Source organism: Ictidomys tridecemlineatus, chromosome 6, assembly GCF_052094955.1.
Source record: "Ictidomys tridecemlineatus isolate mIctTri1 chromosome 6, mIctTri1.hap1, whole genome shotgun sequence".
NCBI lineage: Eukaryota > Metazoa > Chordata > Mammalia > Rodentia > Sciuridae > Ictidomys > Ictidomys tridecemlineatus.
In genome coordinates, this window is record NC_135482.1 from 3,278,877 (window position 1) to 3,300,741 (window position 21,865).

At 43.3% G+C, this 21,865-nt stretch overlaps 1 protein-coding gene across 2 annotated transcripts in view; it reads right to left on the reverse strand.

Moving 5' to 3' along the window:
• The window catches only part of Atxn10 (ataxin 10), a 143,777-nt gene that overhangs the window by 80,314 nt on the left and 41,598 nt on the right, over window positions 1–21,865 (reverse strand). For both annotated transcript variants that reach the window (XM_078052542.1, XM_078052543.1), the window contains exons 5-7: window positions 19,544–19,702; window positions 7,332–7,412; window positions 627–792 (exon numbers count right to left, since the gene is read on the reverse strand). In XM_078052542.1, the coding sequence (XP_077908668.1) occupies window positions 627–792; window positions 7,332–7,412; window positions 19,544–19,702 (406 nt within the window). The remainder of the gene's footprint in view (window positions 1–626; window positions 793–7,331; window positions 7,413–19,543; window positions 19,703–21,865) is intronic.

Consider the following 21,865-nt stretch of genomic DNA (forward strand, 5'->3'; position numbering starts at 1 on the left):
TTTGAAAGGTATATACTGCATACCTAGAAACTGCACTGCAAGGATCTGCACTGCAGGTTAGTAACGTCAGTTAGTGATGTGAAAAGATTAACTGTAAAGACATCTATGACAGCACCATTTACCATAAGTAGAAGTAACTAGCAAACCTATACGTCCACCTACAGGCAGCTGGTCAAATAAATTATGGGAAATTCTTTACCTGGAATGTTTGTAATGACGTTTTTAAAAGATATTCACAATGTACTACTCCTTATTTATTCAGCAAATATTTGCTAAAGTGCCCACTATGAACATTCAGTACCATGACGATGACCTCCTACCCTCACAAAGCTGCCATTCAGAAGAAAGCCAACTCACAAGCTGGTGGCAGAACAACCTCACCGACATGTCCACCTAGGAACACATGGATCTGACATTATCTGCCCTGAAAAATGTGCAAGCCACTTTGAAAGTCACTGACTCTGCCTGCAGGAACAAGGGCACTGCTTTCCCTCATCTGCATTTTTTAAGTACCCCAGCATAAGACACAGGACTCAAGGCCATCCTTCCAAGCTTCTCAGAGTGAGTTCTCCCAGAAGAGTGACTGGGTTGGAAAGCCTGCTTACTCCCTCACCCGAGGCACTTACCTCGTCCTCAGTGTGCTGCTCAGAGGTCAGCTTCAGCACAGTCCTGCACTGATCCACAAAGGAGCTTGCAATCAACTCGGCGTGGCGCAGAAACACTGGAACATCATCCTTGGTCAACGGCTCATCTCCCACCAGCTTGGCTATCATGAGGTCGAGCAGCGTGACCCTGTGAACATAAAATAGCTCCACCAAAACTGTAGCACACCAGAAACACCTACACAGACAACTTTAAGGTGATATTTTTATTATAAATTCCTTACTTTATTATAATGTCTAGGAAAATTTTATGAATAAAAGCTAACCTTCATCCACTACCTATTTTTCAAAATCTTGATTTCTCTGCTATAACTTGGCTATGGAAGCAAGACTAATGCACCTTTCATACCTGTCACTACGTGGTCAGTTTAAGCTCTGTGAACACAGCCACAGGAACAGCAGCCAGGTGGAAGGGCTGACATTTATCCGTTACTTAGAGTCGAGACAGGCATTCTACACATAGGATCTCACTGGATCCTCACAGAAAGCTCGAGGAGGCAGGTCCTGTCATTCACCTCATACCAAAGGTGTGCAAAGGTGCAAAGGTTCGGTGAGGTCACCTAACCCCCGCAGAGTCACCTCTCCGGGAAGCTGAGCCAGCACCCCTGCAGCCAGTGGCCCATGCTTTCCCCACTCACTCCATGGCCTTTCTTGAGAGGCCAGCTTTCTTCTGCTTTTAATTATTTTTGTTTACCAAAACACAATTCTGAAGGCCAACCTATGCCACTTTATATCAATAATTAAATAATCAAATAATGATCTCCACTGAATAATCAATGATCTTAGGAAAAATTAACGGCCAACAGGCTAATCTATCCACATAGATCAAAAAAGACCTTGGATGAAAATCACATTTTGATTTGGGATTATATGCATAATCCTCATTTATTTTTAACTAGAAAGAGAATGAGCATCCAAAATGTTTAGTAAATGGGCGGAAATGTACTTCAGTGAAAATTCCTTACCAAGAGTAACACAAACTGTCTACTACTTCAAGTAAAATAGAGCCAACATGGTCAAAACAGGAAAAATCACTTATAGACCAGAATGTTCAAAACTCCCTCTAAGGTTGGGTTGTGGCTAAGTGGTACAGCGCTTGCCTTGCTTGTGTGAGACACTGGGTTCAATTCCTAGCACCGAATATAAATAAATGAATAAAATAAAGGTCCATCAACATCTTTTAAAAAAAAAAACCCTCCCCCTAATCACAGCTTTCTTATAACAACTACTAATCAAAATTAAAACAAGCAAACACATAGTCCCTCTCTTGAGATAATGCCAAGATGCTTCTGCTCTCCCCTGTTCATATATAATCTTAAAAACAATGGCCATCCTTGGGCCATAAGGCCAGACCAACCCCAACCCACACAGGAGGATGGCCAGGCATTTTGGTCTGTAGTTGTCTTTTTGTGATGCCTCCCCACACCCTGTTTGGCATCAGATTAATGCTGGCTGTGCAGAATGAGTTGATTTTGTTTTTATTTATTTTTTGGTCAAGTTTGTAAAGAACTGGTGTTAGTATTTGTTTGGTAGAAATTACCAGCAACCCACTCAGCTTGGCCCCAACGCTCCCTGTCCTTGGGTCCCAGGCTATCCCACAGCCCCAGGACTCAAGTTTCCGCAGGGCTCTCTGGACACTGAGGTGCCCCACCCACAACTCCCCTCAGTTGTTGGCAGAGTTCACAGCTTGCTCCCTTCCTCCGCTGCACTCCCACATAAAGCAAGCACAGTGACAGCAGGGGTCTGTCCAGGGTATTCAGCAGCACTCGATAAATGTTCGTTGAATGAACAGAAAAACTCTGTGACCAAAACAAAACTCAGCCTTGACCTCCCACTCAGTGCTCTCTCCCACTGCTCTCTTGAGAATATCTTCTATTCCACAAAGTGCAGTTTTCAGTATTCTCCAAACACACCCAAGGATTCCACCTGTTCTTGCTGTGCCATATCTGCCAATGGAGAGGGCCCGCTTGTTGGCACAGAACTGGCAGGACCTTGGAGGATCTGAGCGCACCTCTCACAAGGTCCACTTGACACAGAAGCCTTGAGGGACCGCTGTACCCAACCCGGGCTCCTCACCCACCCTGGCCCCTCCGCAGACGTGTCTTCCAATATGGTTAACAACACGCTCACTTTTCGGCTCACTTTTCCCACAGTTGTCTCCGGTAGTTCACTGAGAGGCTGCATGGCTGAAGGCTGGGCACGTTCACCCTGGCATCTCCCTCAAGAACAAGGACAGAGCCTTGTTCACACTAGGCATTCAACATAACTCACTGAAGTAAATCAAGTAACACAATTTTGCTTTCACTAAAACCACGGGGTGAGGGGATATCTGAGGTTATGCTCAGTGGCAGAGCACTCACCTAGCACGGGGGAGGCACTGGGTTCATCCTCAGCACCACATAAAGATAAATAAACAAAGGTACTGTGTCCATCTTTAACTAAAAAAATACTTTTTAAAAAACCCATAGAGAGGTTTGGTGCCTGTGCCTCCCCTTTACCCTGGTCTTTTCCTTTTGCATGTCCTTCTGCACTTAGACCCCCACTGTCTTCAATCTTATGTGATCACACATATTTACAAAAAAATTTGCTAGGATGATACATTGCTCCCGTGAGTATATATGTGATTTATAAGGCACGAGAAACAAAGGTACCAATCTTGAGCCAGAAAACTTCTGCTTGGTGCTTTTAGAAGAGTCTTGCTGAGGCTGCCATCTGGTGAAGCCCCACTGCCACACAGGTGTGAACTATAAAGCCCACGCCATTAAAATCCAATCTCAGTAACACTGAGGCTCGACATCCATTCTTCGCTCACTCACTGAACCAACAGGCAGCAGTGGATCGACTGACCGTGGCATCCAAAGGGTCACACTTGCCATGTGGGTGTTAGCGAAGTACATGGACTGATGGACATTCAGGAGAAATAAACCCTAGGAGAGAAAGGTCATCTTCTCTTAAAAATGTTAAAAGTAAGTGATTTATAGGTCCTTACCCTGTGTGCTGATGAGTGTTTTAAATTCCTCACTATAACATGAATGTCATTTGACCATAGTGGACTTCCCTGAGGCAGCATCATGCTACAGTTACTGTCAGGGACTGGAGTCAGACCAGTTGCATGAAGCCTAGGCTGCCACCTGTCCCCTGCAAGCTGGTGCAGCCACACAGAACTCCTCCCCAGTGTCCACATCAACTAGGCAGGTACAGCAGCAGTACAAATCTTCTAGGGTGAATGAGAGTTTTATTAACATCTGTCAAGTGCTTAGAAAAATCCCTGACCGGGGCTGGGGTTATAGCTCAGCAGCAGAGCACTTGCCTCGCACATGTGAGGCCCTGGGTTCGATCCTCAGCACCACATAAAAATAAATAAAATAAATAAAGATAAGGAAGGAAGGAAGGAAGGAAGGAAGGAAGGAAGGAAGGAAGGAAGGAAGGAGGGAGGGAGGGAGGGAGGGAGGGAGGGAGGGAGGGAGGGAGGAAGGAAGGAAGGAAGGAAGGAAGGAAGGAAGGAAGGAAGGAAGGAAGGAAGGTCCCTGACCTACGTTAACAAGCACTATATACAAATGTAAGGGAAAAGTATAAATGTTTTCAACGGTAACGTATTCATAGAAAAAGCAGTTACTACGCAATAGCACAAAAGACAGAACAAAGATGAACTGGTTCCCAGTGACCTTTCTTACATTTAGAATGTGATCAACTAAATGTTAAATTTCTGATTAAATCACATATTTGTGTATAAAATAAGCATTTTGGGGAAGACCAAGATCTAATCCTAGAATATCACTTTAAACTCTCATTATTTCTAAAAGTGCTGTAACTTACTCTCTGGGGCCCAAGAATTAGCAGATCCTTCCCCCAACTTCCATCCTGAAGCAACCCAGATGTGCCTCCTCTGAGTCCCAACCTTTCCTGCCCTGGGCACAAAGGAACACATGGACAGAGAGGAAATCTCTGCTGCCTCCCTAAGACCAAGAGCTACAAACCTGTTTTTAACTGACAGTTACTCCAGAACGACAATATCATTACCACCTATATACCAAATGCTACAAAACAGCAGTGCCCCTTTCTTGATATCAGATGCTGGGTAACTGTGGTGCCTCGGCATTCAGAACACACAGAAACTCACGGAATCTCCACAGGGACAATCCATCAGGCAACAACATGCTTTGACTTAATAGGTTTTTTTTTTAAAATATTTTATTTTATTTTATTTTTAGTTGAAGTTGGACACAATATCTTCATTTTATTTTATTTTATGTGGTGCTGAGGATCGAACCCAGGGCCTTGCACGTACTAGGCAAGCAATCTACTACTGAGCCACAATCCCAGCCCCTTAATAGGTTTTTTGACCAATAAAAAAATTCACATGACATACTTCCCACATCTGTAATTTAACTAGAAACTATGTGTCTATTAAGACTCAATCTAGGCATTAAAACTTACTCAATTTCTGATAATGATAAATATGGGTAGGTGATCTGACGTTTTCTTGCCTTACTCATCAGGCTAGACTTGCACACCCCAGACTGACACTTTAGTGGACAACTATAAAATGACAGCTAGTCACCAGATAAGGATGTGCCCACCAATGGATGAGTGACAAACTAAACACAGTGTGTGCATCAAGGACATCACAAAAGCAATTAAGGCTGTGGCAGGAAGGAAAGAATTTGTCAAGACCCTGAGATGGTGCAGCTGATGCAGCTCACTGACTGGTGTGAAACAGAAAGGTCAGGAGAAGGGCTGAGGATAGTTGAGGTCTCTAGCTTGGCAGATGGTATCACATTAACCTGGCCAATAGATAAGCCTTTCGTGGAGGAGTAAAAACATTCATTCATTCACTCATGTCTTCAATGTAAAAAAAAACAAAACAAAAAAAACTTTTTGAGCACCTGCTATGTGCCCAGGACTAACTGGACATGTGGCCACCAAAAAACAAGAGGGATCAAGTCCTTGTCCTCAAGCACGAATGACCTAATGGCAGTGTGCCACAAGCAAGCAGGGACACAGTGCCTGACAATGATATGATGAGATGGCAGCACACAGCTGGAAGAGAACACACTAGAGACTCAAGAGCAGAACCTGGCATGGACAAGGAAGCACCTGCTACAGGTGGGAATTCCTTGAGTGACAACAACAAGTCATTAGTTTATCATCCAATTTAGTTCTGCAATGGATTAGTTTAATAATATAATTTGGTTGGCACGGTGGCACACACCTATAATCCTAGTGACTCAGGAGGATGAGACAGGAGGATCACAAGTTCAAAGCCAGCTTCAGAAACTTATCGAAGCCCTAAGCAACTTGGTGAGACCCTGTCTCAAAATAAAACATAAAAAGGGCTAGGAATGTGGCTCAGTGATTAAGTGCACAGACACACACACACACACACACACACACACACACACACACACACACACAATGTGATACACATTTAAAAAACTATATATAAGTATATAAAATTTGGCAGGAACATGGAAGATAGAAATTTGAATATTATACTACAATTAAGCTGTGCATTCTCCTTATATTCTGGTGTTCCCTACTACAAAGCAATTAGCAAATATTAGTACTAAATATTATACATTTATTTTAGGTCAAAACAATATAAATTATTATTTTTCTTCAATGAATGCATGTATATGGTAGCAGTGGGGGTGGGAGTACCAAATTTATAAAACTGGTATTTAAACTGATTTTACAAGCATGAACTTTTCTTTATTTTTGAAGACTTTTTACTTAGCAAAACCTTACAAAAGTGTGTAAAGCTTAAATACTGGAACATAAATACATAGTAATAATTCCAAAACCAATGCAATTATAAAGACTTTGTTTATGATTTTAAAAAGTTGTAAAATATTTAAGTTTTTGATCATTAGATCTGTGATTTCTGAAAACACTAAGGCAATACTTCTAATAAGACACATACTATTGGAACAGAAAATGTCCTGCAAATTATTTTCTTCAAACCTCTTATTTTACAAATCAAGAAACTGAATCCGAACAAGGCTAAAAGTCCCCACTGCAGCCATATCTTCACTGCTGTCACAAGGAGGCCTGAACCAAAGTCTCAGCACCAGGTGCTATAGCAGCCAAGGGCCCCAGGCAGATACAATTTTCTTTTCATCTGAATTACTTATCAAAAACTATAAACCTAGGGGTTGGGTTGTAGCTCAGTGGCAGAGCACTTGCCTAGCATGTGTAAGGCACTGGGTTCGATTCTCAGCACCACATATAAATAAATTAAATAAAACTCCATCGACAATTAAAACCAAAAAAAAACTATAAACCTAGCAGAGCATATTCCATATAATCAGACCATGATATAAACAAATGAGCACATGTCAAATGCACATCTATATAATACACAGTTGAATAAATCACTATTATAAAATTAAGGCACAAGCATAACATTTTGTTCTTGAAGTGTTTTCTGTTTTTTAAAATATTCTTTTACTGCATAACGGCACCAACCTGAATCCTGCAATTCTACGTAAATCACTGCCTACTGTGGTCAAGCTATAATGTCAGCCAAGCAATTTAAAACCAGCACCAACACAGAAGCATGTACTTAGAGGTCTGTGCCAACCAGGAAACCGCACAGCTTCTCAGTCCAGCAGCAGGATGCACCATATGGAATGCTAAATACTCAAACCACACTGGTTTTGGGGTTACCTTTCTTGATTGCTCAGTTTGGCATACATGGCTTGCACCAATTCCGGGCTTTTCAGAAAGTGATCCGTAATGATCAAGAACCTAAGAGAAAAGGGGGAAAGTTCGGTTACTAGAATAGTAAAACAGACTGGTCTTGTCGACCTTATAAGCACTTCCTTTCATAGAACTCTTTATTCTGCTATAATCCCAAATGCTTCAGAAGGCTCACATTAACAGCTAAAAAAGGAAAAATACTCCTTAAACTACTGTCTCCAACTGAAAACTTTACTGAAATAATTCAAACTGATTGAACTAGAAGAAAGGGCTTACCACAGGTTTTATCTAAGCTGAGAAAGGAAAACTCTTGCTGTAAAAAAACATGAAATTTCACTATAAGCTCAGGAATAGACAGAAAGCATTTTGCATTGTTTCAGTCAAAAGCTTGGTGCTTGTTCTGCTTCTATCTAAAGATATGCCAACACAGCAGAGATGCTTCCGCTTGGTCCTCCACCCTGAGGAGCTCTCAAGTCATCAAGACTCCCTCACTGCCAAGGAGCAGACTCCTCTGAACCCGCGGAACAATTACAAAAGCCCCAGGCAAAGAATATAGGCATATTTCTTCAAAGTACCACTGTGACATCTAAAAAGATTGAATGGTATTATAAATTCTAGGTTGTATTTACCTGAGGGCATCTGAGGAAAAGATTTAAGAACTAAGGAATGCACTGTTTATGACCAAGGTTACAGTAAAAAGAGTTGCCTATAAAATATACTTTAAATACATTACAGTTTAATCACTTGTTCACAAATAAAATAATACAGTAATGTCATGCAGTATGATACCCAAGTGAAGCACGGGGACTACACAACACATCAGCCTTCAGGTAAAAACAGAATCCAGAGCTGGGCATGGCCCAGCACACACTAGACTCAGGGTTCAATCCCCAGCACCACTAAAAAAATACACTAAAATATAAACAGGTACTATATTTCTTCTATAGCCTTTAAAGTGGCTGGTCACTTTGATGTACAATATTTCTAACAATAATTAATAATATTCAAAAATTTCACAAAGTACCCTCTGCAGCACACTGTGACCAGCATTTATATCAACTAGGACACCAAGCTGCATCAGCAGGAATCCATGCACTCAAAGCCAGGCTCACCACAAGACCCAGATCTTAAAGCCCATTCATCTTCCACTCACTTGGAAATCAAAACATTTTCCTATAAGAACATTCATTCAAAAACACAATACTCTAAGTATTACTAGGCTAGGGCTACATCACAAGCCTTACTTCCAAAAATATTCTCCAAACCATGCAGAAAGACCCACACACAGACAGACAATGACAGAAGAAAGTGTTAAGCCACAGGCAGGCACACACGGTGGCTTACAGAAGCAGCAGTGGGTTGGGGAAGGAAGGGGAGAAGACCAAAGAAGGGGAAGCGGTGAATCCCTGGGAGAAGAGGGGCTAGTGGTCACATGAGAGGGGAACAAAGAGGACCTGGAAAAACAGCAAGAGGGTAGGAAGAGCAGTGAGCTCAGGGAGCACAGGTAGCAAAATACCACTAGGGGCCCCAGAGGGAGGAGAACAGGAGGCTTAGGGGCACCAGGCTCTGCCTTCAGAGAGGTTTCCACTGGACAAGTCGCCTCAATGAAGGCCTGGGCAGATCGAGATGGAGGTGGCAGCCACACCTGCTCTCACGGCATCTGCAAGGAATGTCCTCTTTCTTCTTAACCAACTTTTGCAAGAATCCACTTCTACACTTTTCTGCTTTCTATGTCACTAATTTCTGTCCTGTCTTTTATTCCTTCCTTCTCTTTTGTTCAGGGTTTACTGTGCTCTACTTTTTCTCCCTTCTGAATGTACAACAAAAAAAAACCTCAGATCTCTGATTCCAGACAAGTGAAACAAAGGAAGGCCTAAAATCAGTGACCTGAGGTAAGACAGGAAGTTATAAACTTTCCTAAACACCGTTTTTGCTTTTATCGCACAAATTCTGATGCTTTTTTTTTTTTTTTTTTGTACCAGGGATTGAACCCAAGGGCACTTGACCACTGAGCCACATCTCCAGAGCTATTTTGTATTTTATTAGTCACAGGTCTCGCTAAGTTGCTTAGGACCTCACTAAATTGCTGAGGCTGGTTTTGTACTTGAGATCCTCCTGCCTCAGCCTCCCAAGCCACTGGGATTATAGGCATGGGCCACCAAGCCCAGCTCACGAATACCATTTTAAACCTCAGCAGGACTGACAGATCCAAAACTATGTAAGACTGCTAACATTCTGTAAGCAATGCTGTGGGAAAGAGAGCAAATGGGGCTGAGGCTTCCACGAAGGGACACTAGGAGGGGTTTTCAGAAACCTAAAAGCACTTCCCTTTGACCTGGCAGGTGTGCTCGTGCACTTGCCCCATGATCACACCTGCACACACGTAATGTGACCTGTAGGAACAGAGTGTTCACTGCAGTACCCCTGTGGTCATGAAAACCAGAGATGCCCATCAACAAAGAGATCAAGAGAAAGAAACCCTAGTACACTGGTCCAAGGGAAGAAGAAAAAAGTGAGAGGACTTTATATAACAATATGGAAGGACATCAAATATGTACCATGGGGACAGGAAAGAAGGAATCGCTGACTGATCAAGGGATAGTGAATGGCTGGGAGGGCAGAGAGGCATTGATATTTGAACCACATGCGTGCATTATCTATCCAGAAACTATATAATTTAAGCAATGTACAGGAAAAAGTAATCTCAGGCTCAGCTCTATTTCTTGAACTTTCTGCTGAAGAGAGAAGGTGTTGGCACACACTGGGAGAAGCAGCATTCAGAGAGACCTGGCCCTGTGGATTCCCAGGAGGCGATACAGAGATGCAGAGAACTCAGGAAGGTTAGTCTTCAGAGTCACTACTTCTCGTCACACAGAGTTCAATCATTTCTCCAAGATAATTTAATAAAAAGTCTTTATTCTCTTCCTAAGCCAGATACAGTAAATACCTCTCCGTCACAGCAACTCAGTGATACAATGATTCAGATCGTCCAAAGTCAAAGTCAAAATCTTATCACTAAAATGCAGTCTTCACTACTGCCTTGCAAGGATTACTGTGCACAAGTCAGGTCACAGGTGAACCATGCAGTGCAGATGTCTTTTCCTCCTCCACAACCCCCTTCCCATCCTCCTTCCACTTCCAGGGCAAGAGCCTGTAGTGCAGAAGGCCTGCCCCGGATGAGGCATGCTCCCTGTGTGGCTTCTTAAGTCAGTGTTTCAGGGGAAGTTTTTTAAAATTGTAGCTGTCTGTTATCTTCATACACATACAGGCATGCAATGTCAAAACTATACTCTTCACGTGATTTCACTGACTGCAAGAAGCTAGAAAATATTTTTATACTTCACTGATTAAATGAAGAAGTTAAGTGATCCTGGACTTAGCTGTGTCTTTCTCTCCTGTGCTCGAGATCTAGGGAGTCTCAGCCGCAGCTCTTAACCTAGCAGTGTGCACAGAGCTTATGAGGCTGCTGCAAAAAAACCACCTCCTTCCCCTGTTAGAGTCAAATAACATTTTCACTGGGTTAAATGTGAGCAGCATTAACAGAGAAAAATAGCAGTCTGGTTCAGTGATCATGCTTCTTCCACTAAAAGAAAAACGCCATAAGCTGAAAAAAAAAAAAACTAAATGAGCTGACACTAGGGCACTAGGATTCCCAAAGGCTCCCCATGCAAGGCCCTGGGCAAAAGCACCACACACAGGCCCACCCCAGCCATTCTTCCTTCCAGGCCCTGTTCTCGGGGGAGGGCTGCGAACACTGAGATCTCACAGAGAACTGAACCAAGTGTGTCCCAACATGCGCAGGGAGTGACGCTGGGCACAACACTTAACCTCTCAGCATCAAGGCCTTTGCTTCTCCCACTGCCGGTATCAACACGTCAGAATCTAACCCCAACAGAAAGGAAGAGAGATCAAATAGCAGGCAAGCCTTGAAGCAGCCGCAGGCAGTGAAGATGCAGCACCAGTCCACAAATAGCTTTAAGTCCTTAAAAAGTGTCCGCCACTTTGTTTTCTTGTCTCACATCCCTTTCTCCTTCTTTGAATAACAAGAATTTTTTTCTTTCAAGAATGAGCCCAAGGGGCTGGGTGTGGCTCGGGGTAGAGCACTCGCCTAGCACACGTGAGGCACTGGGTTCTATCCTCAGCACCACATAAAAATAAAATAAAGGTACTGGGTCCATCTACAACTAAAAAATAAATATTAAAAAAAAAAAGAAAAAATGAGCCCAAGCCTGGTGTCTGGAGCTGTCAGTCACGCAGCCCTGCAGCCCCACCACAGAATGAGCAGAGGGCCCTTTTCTACCAGAAAGAGGGCTGTGCAGGGATAATTCACTGGCACACCCAGTACACATTCACCTAGGTCACAACTCCTTGTTTTTTTAATTTCCAAATTTCTCAATGTTCACTAGTCAATGTTTATGTAGGAAAACTTTTACTTATATCCTAAAGTAATACCTACAACATCCCACAAATAGATGTATACACAGAAAGTCACAGGTTCCCTTCCCTATTCAGTTGGTGGAGAGTCCAAACTGCATGGAGGTTTTGAGAAGCACTTCCGGGATAACGGAGGCAAGAGGCGGCAAGAAGCAGCACAGCATTTCTGAAAACCACACTAACCCATGGCAATGAGAAAGACAGAAACAGGGCACAGCCTGATACCTGATCCCAAATGATCCTCAGTCTATTGCCTACACAGGTGTTTGGGTTATACTTATTAATTTTTTTTAAGAGAGAGAAAATTTTTTAATATTTATTTTTTAGTTTTCAGCAGACACAATCTTTATTTTATTTTTATGTGGTGTGGAGGATCAAACCCAGCGCCCCGCACATGCCAGGCGAGTGCATTACCGCTTGAGCCATATCCCCAGCCCTATACTTACTAATTTATTTTACTTAAACCTTTTTATTTTGAGATAATATAGGTTCAAGTGTCATTTTAAGAAACACAAGAGACTGGATGTACCCTCCACCTAGTTTCCCCCATAGTAACATTTTGTGAAGCTGCAGCGCATCCCAACCGAGACACCATGGCTGACACAATCCACAGGCCTGACGAGGCCTTCCTGTCTTACTGAACTCCCACTGTGAATCTATGTGTGTGAGGATGCGCACTTCTACGTGATCTTATCACTCGTGTTCACATCGCCACCATGACAGTTAAGCTAACAGAGTGGTTCCAACAACCCAGGGACCCCTTGTGTGGCTCTTTCATAGTGGCACCCCCTTCTTGGGCACCTTCCCCAACCCTGACAGCTGTCCCCAGTGTCTATGATGCTGACACCTCAGGAATGGAATGTTAAGTGAAGAGACACTCCACTTGACCTCCTGGGGTTAGGTTTCTGTCTTTATCTGTTCTTTTGCTTTACTCAGCCTAATTTCTGGAAGATTTTTCCCAAGTTACTGCTATATCAATAATTTGTTCCTTTCTATTGCTAATATTCCAGTTTTGATTCTATTTTAAGAAACTAACTGGGGTTGGTTTTAAAACATTCCCATTTTTAAAAAGAAAATAGGTTCTTAGTCACATTTTTGCACAAAATGATGTCCAAGAAAAGATTACTGATGTTGAGTAAAGACCTTCAGGGCATCTCTCCGAAGGCAATGACCACCAGGTGAGCCCAACAGCAACTGTAGCCAACGGTGCCACCAGCTGCTTGGCCCTTCAGCAAACACTGTACACCAAAACTGGCCAAATGCCAGGGCAGCAACCTTTGCCCACAGGGCTGGGTGATACATACTTAGGCAAGCCGACAGTCTCTGTCACCAACACTCGGCTCCCCTGGCAGCAGAGAGCAGCCAAATATATGTGTGACCTAACGAGCTTGGCTGGAAACGAGCAATGTGCTGCAGCTTGCTAGCCTATGTTCTAGGTGACCTGGGCAGGATGATGACCAAGACAAGCTCCAGGCTCTAGGGCCACTCTTATATTCCAGCACCAAAACACAATAGCCAAGGAAACGATGCATAGAATGTGTAGTGATGGAGACAGGAAATGAATGGATGAGAGGAAAGTAGAGAAACAGGTGGGGAAGGGACACGCCGACACACCACCCCCAACACAGGTCCCAGAGGCCTCTAGGGAGAAAGGGCAATGGAGGGGACCCTGGGGACCAGCCATGCACAGATCTACAGGGAGGTCGTTCCAAGCAGAAGGAACAGCAGGTATAGAGGCTGGGGGGGGGGGGGGCGGGGGGGGGCAACTAACTCGGGTGTTCAAGAGGGGTAAGAACGCCTGAGCCAACACACAAGCGCAGAAAGGGAATCAAGACGAGATGGTCGGCTGCAGCAAGGGCAGGACCCTGCTTCTGGGTAAGGGCTCCTTGAAGCAAGGGAGTAGCAAGAGCGACAGTAAATCGTTAAACAGCCCTTCTGGCTACTGTGAAGGAATCCGGAGTGAAAGAGGAGGGACAGACATGAGTGAAAGCGTTCTGGCAGCATCCCGTCTGCACAAGAGAAGACGGCACCTGGATGTGTCGCAGCAGTGAAGGTGCAACATAAGCAAACTTGGAACTGGAAGACAGAGCACAGGAGTCTAAGTGGGCAGAAGACTCTGGAATGACTCACAGGTCTGAACCTGGGCAGATCCTGGGCCTCAGCAAGTGGGCTCAGGGTCTCTACTAAAAACTGGTGGAATCACACAGGTTTTAAGTGTAAGCAAGCAGAAGTTGGGCTACAGCCTTGACAGGTTTGAGACGCTGACTTGAAGCATTTGCGAGGAAGCTATAGGCATTCATCTGGAGCCTCGACAAGGGGCAAGCCCAGGAACCTCAATTTGGAGAGTATCAATTCAAAGGAGGTGTTTTAAGCTATAATACTAGATGAGGTCATCCAGGAATGAGCCCTGATACAGAGAAGTGGCCGAAGGACCAGCCAGGGGCCACCAACTGTGAGCAGATGCAAAGAATAGGAGCCAAGAAGGGAGGCAGAAAACAAAGCTAAGGACAAAGACAGCAGAGAAGGAAGATGAGGCAAAGATGTGACAGGAGGGTCAGCCCCTGGGCACACTGGGCCAGCGACTCTGTAGTCACATAAACCAACAAATTCCCTTCTGTGCACATGCTGGCTGCACTGGCCTTCCATCACCATAACTACACCACAGTGCTCGTCACCTGCCAGAACACAACCTTGTCAGAATCCAAGTAAGAACACTGACATTGCCTCAGGGACTTGCCCATCTAATGGACAAGTGAATGCCTCAAGAGCCTTGCAAGTGGGAACACACAGACAGCAGAGAGCAAAAGGGCAAGAGGTCCCCAGTGCAGAAGGAAGGACAGCTGAACCTAAGCTGAAGTGGACAAAAACACAGGTACCTGAGGCGTACCCGGGAGCAAAGGGGGCATCAGTCTGGAAATGAACCTTTCTCACACAAAAGAAGTCGACTACATAACCCAACACAGACAAAAAAGACCGCTCTACTCACAGCCACATCATTTCTGTAAGAAACTGGATACAAGCTCAAAATAATCAAAGCTTATCCCAAAAGGCCAAGCTCAGTGCTCAGACCTGCCCTTGAGATGCAGACCTCTTCCTGAAGATCAGTAATTCCAGACACGGTATAAAGGGGCAAGCATTCAGGCCTGGCACGCCTTCAATCTTTCTCTGCTGGGTGTTAGTTGTGCAACTTTGGTGTTGGGTCTCAGGGCTCTCTTGCACGTGGCGGCTGCATGGACAAAGTGAAGCAGCCAGAGCAACCCAGGTCAGCAGGCACGTCCCCTTCTCTGCCTTCCAGTCCCACAGATTCACAGGGAGTCTTTTCCAATGTGCCAACACAAACTCACCATCAGATGAACTCAAAATAGAAGGCTTGGACTCATCTAGGGCTATCTAAGAGTATGAAAACATCTGTCACACCTACCAATAAAACAAACAAACATTTTTAGAAAGACATTATCTCATTAACTCAAACCAAACAGACCCAAAGACTTCGTTGCCTACACTTTCCTGTGACTCCAGTACACCCAAACAAAAAGACCCAGAGGCACTGAAAACTTTCATTTGTCCCTTTCTAAGAAAAAAGAAGAAATGAAGAGATAATGAGCCCCTGAGTTCTAAGATCATGTGGTGTGATGCTCTTTGCCAGTCATCTCACAAGGCTAGGGTAAGAGGAGCAGAAGGTGGGCTTTCTCCAATTTTCAGAGTTAAAAATAAATAAATAAAAGACAGCTTCTGGAGCCTCTGCGTAGTCTGCAGTCTCATCATTTGCCAACGCAGAGCTTCTCTCCCGTCACACATCAAGCACCCAGCACAGGATAACAAAGGCTTGCTGACTATCATGCTGCCATCCTGTCTTCCATCTATGCAGTGACCTCTGATACCGTTTACCTTGGGCTGTTCTGAAGGGGACTTTATATTTGGCCAATATGACCCTGGCCCTTTATTCCATGCTGTTAAAATACACATCCATGATACTTATCAAATAAAATGAAATTCAGCTACAGGAAATTTTCCTAAGTGAGCTGACTCAAGACTCATCCTGTCATGTTACATTTGCATGCTGAGGGACATTTTCCAATTCAAATACTCCAAAATATTTTCATGTACTATATTCTGTTTGTTTGCACATTGCAATTCAAATACAAATCAATGTTCAGAACATAAGTAATTTTAAATGCAGGTAAAATTTCAACAGAAGGATAATAGTTTACACAAAAAAAGGCTAAAACTGAAAAGACTGCAGCCTCACATAAGAAGGAAAGTGGGATTAACAGGGGCCACCTGGAAGCAGTCTAGGCCCTGAAGAACTGACCAATGTGAGGAACACAACCTGAAAATCAGATCTGAAGTGAACAGGAGAAGATCATTAAACGTAAGTGACAGAAGCACTGATAAGTTTTGTACTGGAAAAAAGGGTCAACTCCTCAAGACGATGTAACAATTACACACACACACACACACACACACACACACACACACACACACACACACACATACACACACACAACAAAGACGCCTGAAAATAACTGAAGCGAAACCTGAAAGAACTGAAGTGTAAGGACAAAAATTTACTTCTAATGATGTACAGGACCAGGCACAAGATCAACAGGGAAACAGGGGACCTGAACGGCACCACACACCAACCAAACCCAGAGGTACCTACCTACAGCACACCCCTCGTCCCAAGTGCACAGGGAATACACTCCATGGCAGGCCATGCCATGGGCCATGGAACCGCCTCAGTGCCTTCAGAAAGAAGGAGACCATATAAAGCATGTGCTCCAACCACAATGGAGTGAAAATTATAAGTCAATTTTAAAAAGGAGATTTAGGAAATACACAAACAAGTAAAAATTAAACATCAAACTCCTAGAATAACCAGTGGGCTCTATGAGAAATCGCAGGGGAAATAAGAATATAACTTGAGATTGAGGCCACGAAAAGCACCACATTGCAAAACTAATGGTTCTGAAGGACGGGAATGAAAGTGGTTCCTATGAGGAAGGTGACAGATCGTCAAAGAGAGGAAGACGGCAGAGCAGCAACCTAACTTCCACCCTAAGAAACTAACAAAGGAAGAGCAAAACAAATAAAGATATACAGCAAAAGAGAGGAAACAGAAAAATAGAGAACAATCAACAAAACCTGAAATTTATTGTCTGGAAAGACAAAAGCAAACAAACAAAACCCCTTTAGCTATAGTGACTAAGAAAGAAATAGAAGGCTTGAATTACTAAAATTAGGACCAAAGAGGGGGCTCCTACCAACCTTACATAAACAGATCCTAAGGAAATACTGTGACTAATCATGTGCCAACAAATTAGAAAGTCCAACAGACCGCGTTCTAGAAAGGCGCTAAGTACTAAAGCTGACCCAGGGAGGGGCAGATAATCTAAACAGACCTATGACAAATACAGAATGAATAAGCAACCAAGACCTCCCCAAGACCGGACGCTCGCTGGTGTAGTCTACCAAATAATTAAAGATTAACACCAATCCTCCACAAACTTCACCAGAAAATAAATAAAAATAAAACCAACACATTCTATAAAGCCAACATTAATCTGATGCCAAACCAGGAAAAAGGGAAAAATCACACACAAAAAAAGACAACTACAGACCAATATGCCACTTTATATAGATCTAAAAATCCTCAGCGAAACACAGACAAACTAAGTCCATGTAAAAAGGACTATACACCACCAACAAGTAGGGTTTGTTCTAGGAATGCAAAGCTGGATTAAAATACAAAAATTAATCACGTGTATAAAACATTCATAAACTAAAAAACAAAGCCATAGAAAAAGACGAAACCATCATATCAACAGACAGCAAAGAATTTGATAAAATGCACCACCCTTTAACCACTGAGAACATTCGACAAGACAAGAGCATCCAGGAGGCCTGCTCCCACCCTGACGAAAGGCAGCCAGAAGCCCCCACGCTGCCACGGCTCTGTGGTAAAACCCAAAGCCAGGACTGACATGAACCACTCTGTCCACTCAGACTCAACACTGCCCAGAATCTCCAGTCGGGGCACTCAGGTAAGGAAAGGGCAAAACTCCACTGATGTGTGAGGATAGGTTCCTAGACGCAGGAAACCCCCAAACAGCACCAAAATCCTGTCATGACAACAAACAAGCTCGGCAAGGCTTCAGGACACAAGACCAATGCCCAAAACCAACTCTATTTCTTTCTCTGCACAGCAGTGTTTTCTCATGCATCACTAAATACCATTGATGAAATCAAGAAAACAATCCATTGGCAATCGAATAAAATATTTAGAATAAATTTAAGTCATGCAAAATTCATACAATAAAAACTACAAAACATCACTGAACTTAAAGAAGGCTTAAATACATGGAAAACATCCCCTACTCATGGTTTGGAAAACTTAATCTAGTTAAGACTGCAATATTTTCAAAACTGATCTACATATTCATGCAAAATTCTAGCTATTTTTTTTAACTGAAAAGATGATCCTGAAAAACACAGAAATGCAAAGGACCCAAAATAGAAAAAAAAAAAAAAAAAAAGAATCTTGAAAAAGAACATCGTAGTTGGAAGACTCATACTTGCCAATTTCAAAACTTACTATTAAGTTACAAAATCTACACTGTGTAGTCCTGGCTAAGAGAGAAAATAAACGGGAAACCAAAAAGAAAAAAAGCCTCAGTGGAGCCTCAGGGACCTACAGAACAAAACCAGAGGACCACCACTGTACAGGAAAGCTATTCCCCCGAAGCACATGGGGACCCCTAATGTGCCCAGACACCAGAGCTTCCACAGCGGCTCGCCTGAGCCTTAGCTGAACGCCCTGTGCTGGTTCTGGACCAGGAGAATATGCAAGGCCTGAGGCCACCACCTAGGGCCCTGCCACATCCTCAGGTGGGCTGTGACTCTCATGAGACAGTCCTGCAGAGGTGTCACTCTCAACAGGGTTGACACTTTCTGCCCTAGCCTCATCAAGCTGTGCCACAGCAGGACCCTGACCAGTGGCTCCCCTGCCATGGGCCATCTCACGGTCACATGCCTGTCACCCACCCCTCTGGCTGCTTGCCTCTGTCCATTCAGGAACAAACTGTCTAAACCTACACATGGCTGTTGTCTCTTCATGTCTCTTCACTGGTCACCACAGTGGCCTGTGTGTGTAACTGGCGTGGAGTCCCAGAGGAAGAGAGGCAAGAATGAATGTAGGGCTGAAAAATATTCAGATAATGGCTAGAAACGTCACAAACTTCATGAAAGACATAAATCTACAGATGCAAGAGGCTGAGTTAACCCCAAAAAGAGAAATTTATGCTAAGACATCATTATTAACTTCTAAAGACTAAGAAAAACTTTAAAAGCAATAGAGACAAGGCCTGCATTCTGTAGGGGGCAAGGTAAGCCGCAGCTGAGTCACTTTCACAGGACAACCTCTGGCTGCCCCAATCCATGCTGGGGCCTGATCTGTGTACTCCCAGTGCCCAGGCACTGCCTCCTTCACACCACAAGAATGCCCCACCACCACCTAGAAGCCCCCCCCCCGCATGCTTCCAGCCCAGCTCACAATGAGCGTCACCTGTTTCCCAAGTTTCCAGACTCTTCCCAAAAACTTTGGTAATTTTACTAACCATAGGGTAAGTCTGAACTTATGGTTTAATTATCATAGTTCAAATGTTTACTTAAAATCTCTGTGAGGAAAGTGATCTGTTGGGACATCCTCATGCAAATAAATATCTTATTTCTAACAAGATACTTACGGCCACTCTGACTCAGGCTGCTTCTGGTGAGCTTCAATGACATTAATTGCAATATTGAGGTTTTCTTCCAGTTCTTTCATCCTCTCAGGATTAAGAGATGTGAACAAAATCATTGAACAGTAGGCAACAATTTTTTTGTCTGGATGATTTAAGCAAGACCTTTCAAACGAAGAAATGAGATTTTTTGTTCAATTTAGCAACAAGAAATTATTTTAACACAAGTAACAGTAAACCCATTAGTAAATTCAGTACATACTGATATTTTTAGCAGTTGAAGAAGACATAATACTTTGGATTTTTAACATTAAAATAGTAATAATATAAAAATAGCAAATACAAAGTCAAATCACAATAAAAAGTTGCAGTTAACTCAGGACTCTGGAGCAAAAAGCAACTTCACATCTGATTAGAAAAGATAAAAATGGGCTGGGGATGTGGCTCAAGTGGTAGCGCGCTCGCCTGGCATGCGTGCGGCCCTGGTTCGATCCTCAGCACCACATACAAAGATGTTGTGTCTGCCAAAAACTAAAAAATAAATATTAAAATTCTCTCTCTCTCTCTCTTAAAAAAAAAGATAAAAATGATCACACTTATAAAGCATTAGGACACGCATTCTTGTTAGAAAGAACACCCAACAGGCAAAAAGAGTTACCACAATGACCACAGGCACTGCCTGACCAGTCATGAGGGACAGCACATCTGAAGAACAGAAGGCAGTAGCAAGAAACGGAGCCTGGAGTCAGGAACCCCAGCCAACTGCCTGCTCATCAACCCAGCTCCCTTAGACTCTCAACTACCTGGGCTCAAGCACTAGGTAGTTGTCTGATTTTGTTGTTATTTTTCCATTTAAACTTCACAATAGCCTCCTGGAGGATTACAGAGAAAGAATTTGTTGATTCCACTTGCCCAACAGTACAATGCCAGTGTCTGCCAAAACTAGAACTCAAATTTGGTTCTATCTGCCTCATAAGCACAGAGTAAAGTCACATCACTTCTGTCAGTATGTCTTCTGATATAAAAAACAAAATAGAGGGCTAAGGCTAGGGCTCAGTAGTAGAGCGCTTGCCTAGCACGTTCGAATTCAATCCTGGGTTCAATCCTCAGCACCACATAAAAATAAAATGAATAAAATAAAGCTATTTTAAAAATGAAATAGAATATAAGGCCGCCTCCAAATATCTCCAGGGCTTTTGTGAGGATCAAATGAACTCATACAAAAGGACCATGAAAACTATTGATAGGCCCTCCTCCTATTTCTCTATCATACTCTGGATTTATCCTGATTATTTCAGTTGCATTGTTATGTACTTGTCTGTTCCTTTATTTCCCCCACCAAAGCATGGAATCTGAAGTTAATAGATATATTTAAGTTGCCAATCATTACACTGTCATACCGTATGCATGTGCAAACGTGTAACAACGAATCCCATCATTTATGTACAATTAGAATGCACCAATAAAAAAATGGAAATAAGTTATCACAGTCATTTAGCTCAAAAGCTCGTATATATTAGGTGCCCAAAATGTCTTACAGAGAAAAATTCTCAAATATAAGTAATGTCTACTTCTGTAGCTTAGAGTGTTCTTTCACCTAAGCTCAATTATTACTAATCATTACACACACACTTTTTCAACACCAACGTCTGCAGGAACTTGAGAGACAGACTTTACAGCAAGCCCCAGACCTACACCAGCAGGGAAGCAGCACAGAACTAGGGCAACAAGCCATTTACAGAGTGCAGGCTTCAGACCCAGCCAGCCATTTACCGTCTCATCTATCCATACAGGGCCAGGACCACCTACCCCCAGGGCAGTTGCTGCAAGAACACAAACAATACACAGGAAACACTCAGCTCAGGACATATAAATGACAGCTGCCCCTCTGCTCTTTACCCTGGGACAGCCACGTGGCACTGTTGCCCTTCCGACAGCCTAGTCTGCCCTCCCCACAAACTGCAGTACAGTGTTCCCAGTGCTCGACCTTCTGTGAACTAGAAGAGCTGGTTTTAAAAAACAGTCTATCTACAGGAAAAGACTCAGGAACCATTCTAAATAAAAAGACTAATTAGCCACTTCTTACAGGGATAATCAGACTGGTCAGCCACATACTAGGTTAGCACATGGGCTGCTTATCCCCTTCTTATACAGACAGACTAACTGCCATTTCTTACACTAAAAACAGGCTGGTCACTGCCTCTCACACTGATCACAGACTGGCCACTGGCTCTCCATGCTTCTCACACTAATGAGCAGACTGGCCACCATACCATGCACTTCCCCTACCTACCAAAGCACACAGTACTGTGCTGTGCAGGAAAGCAA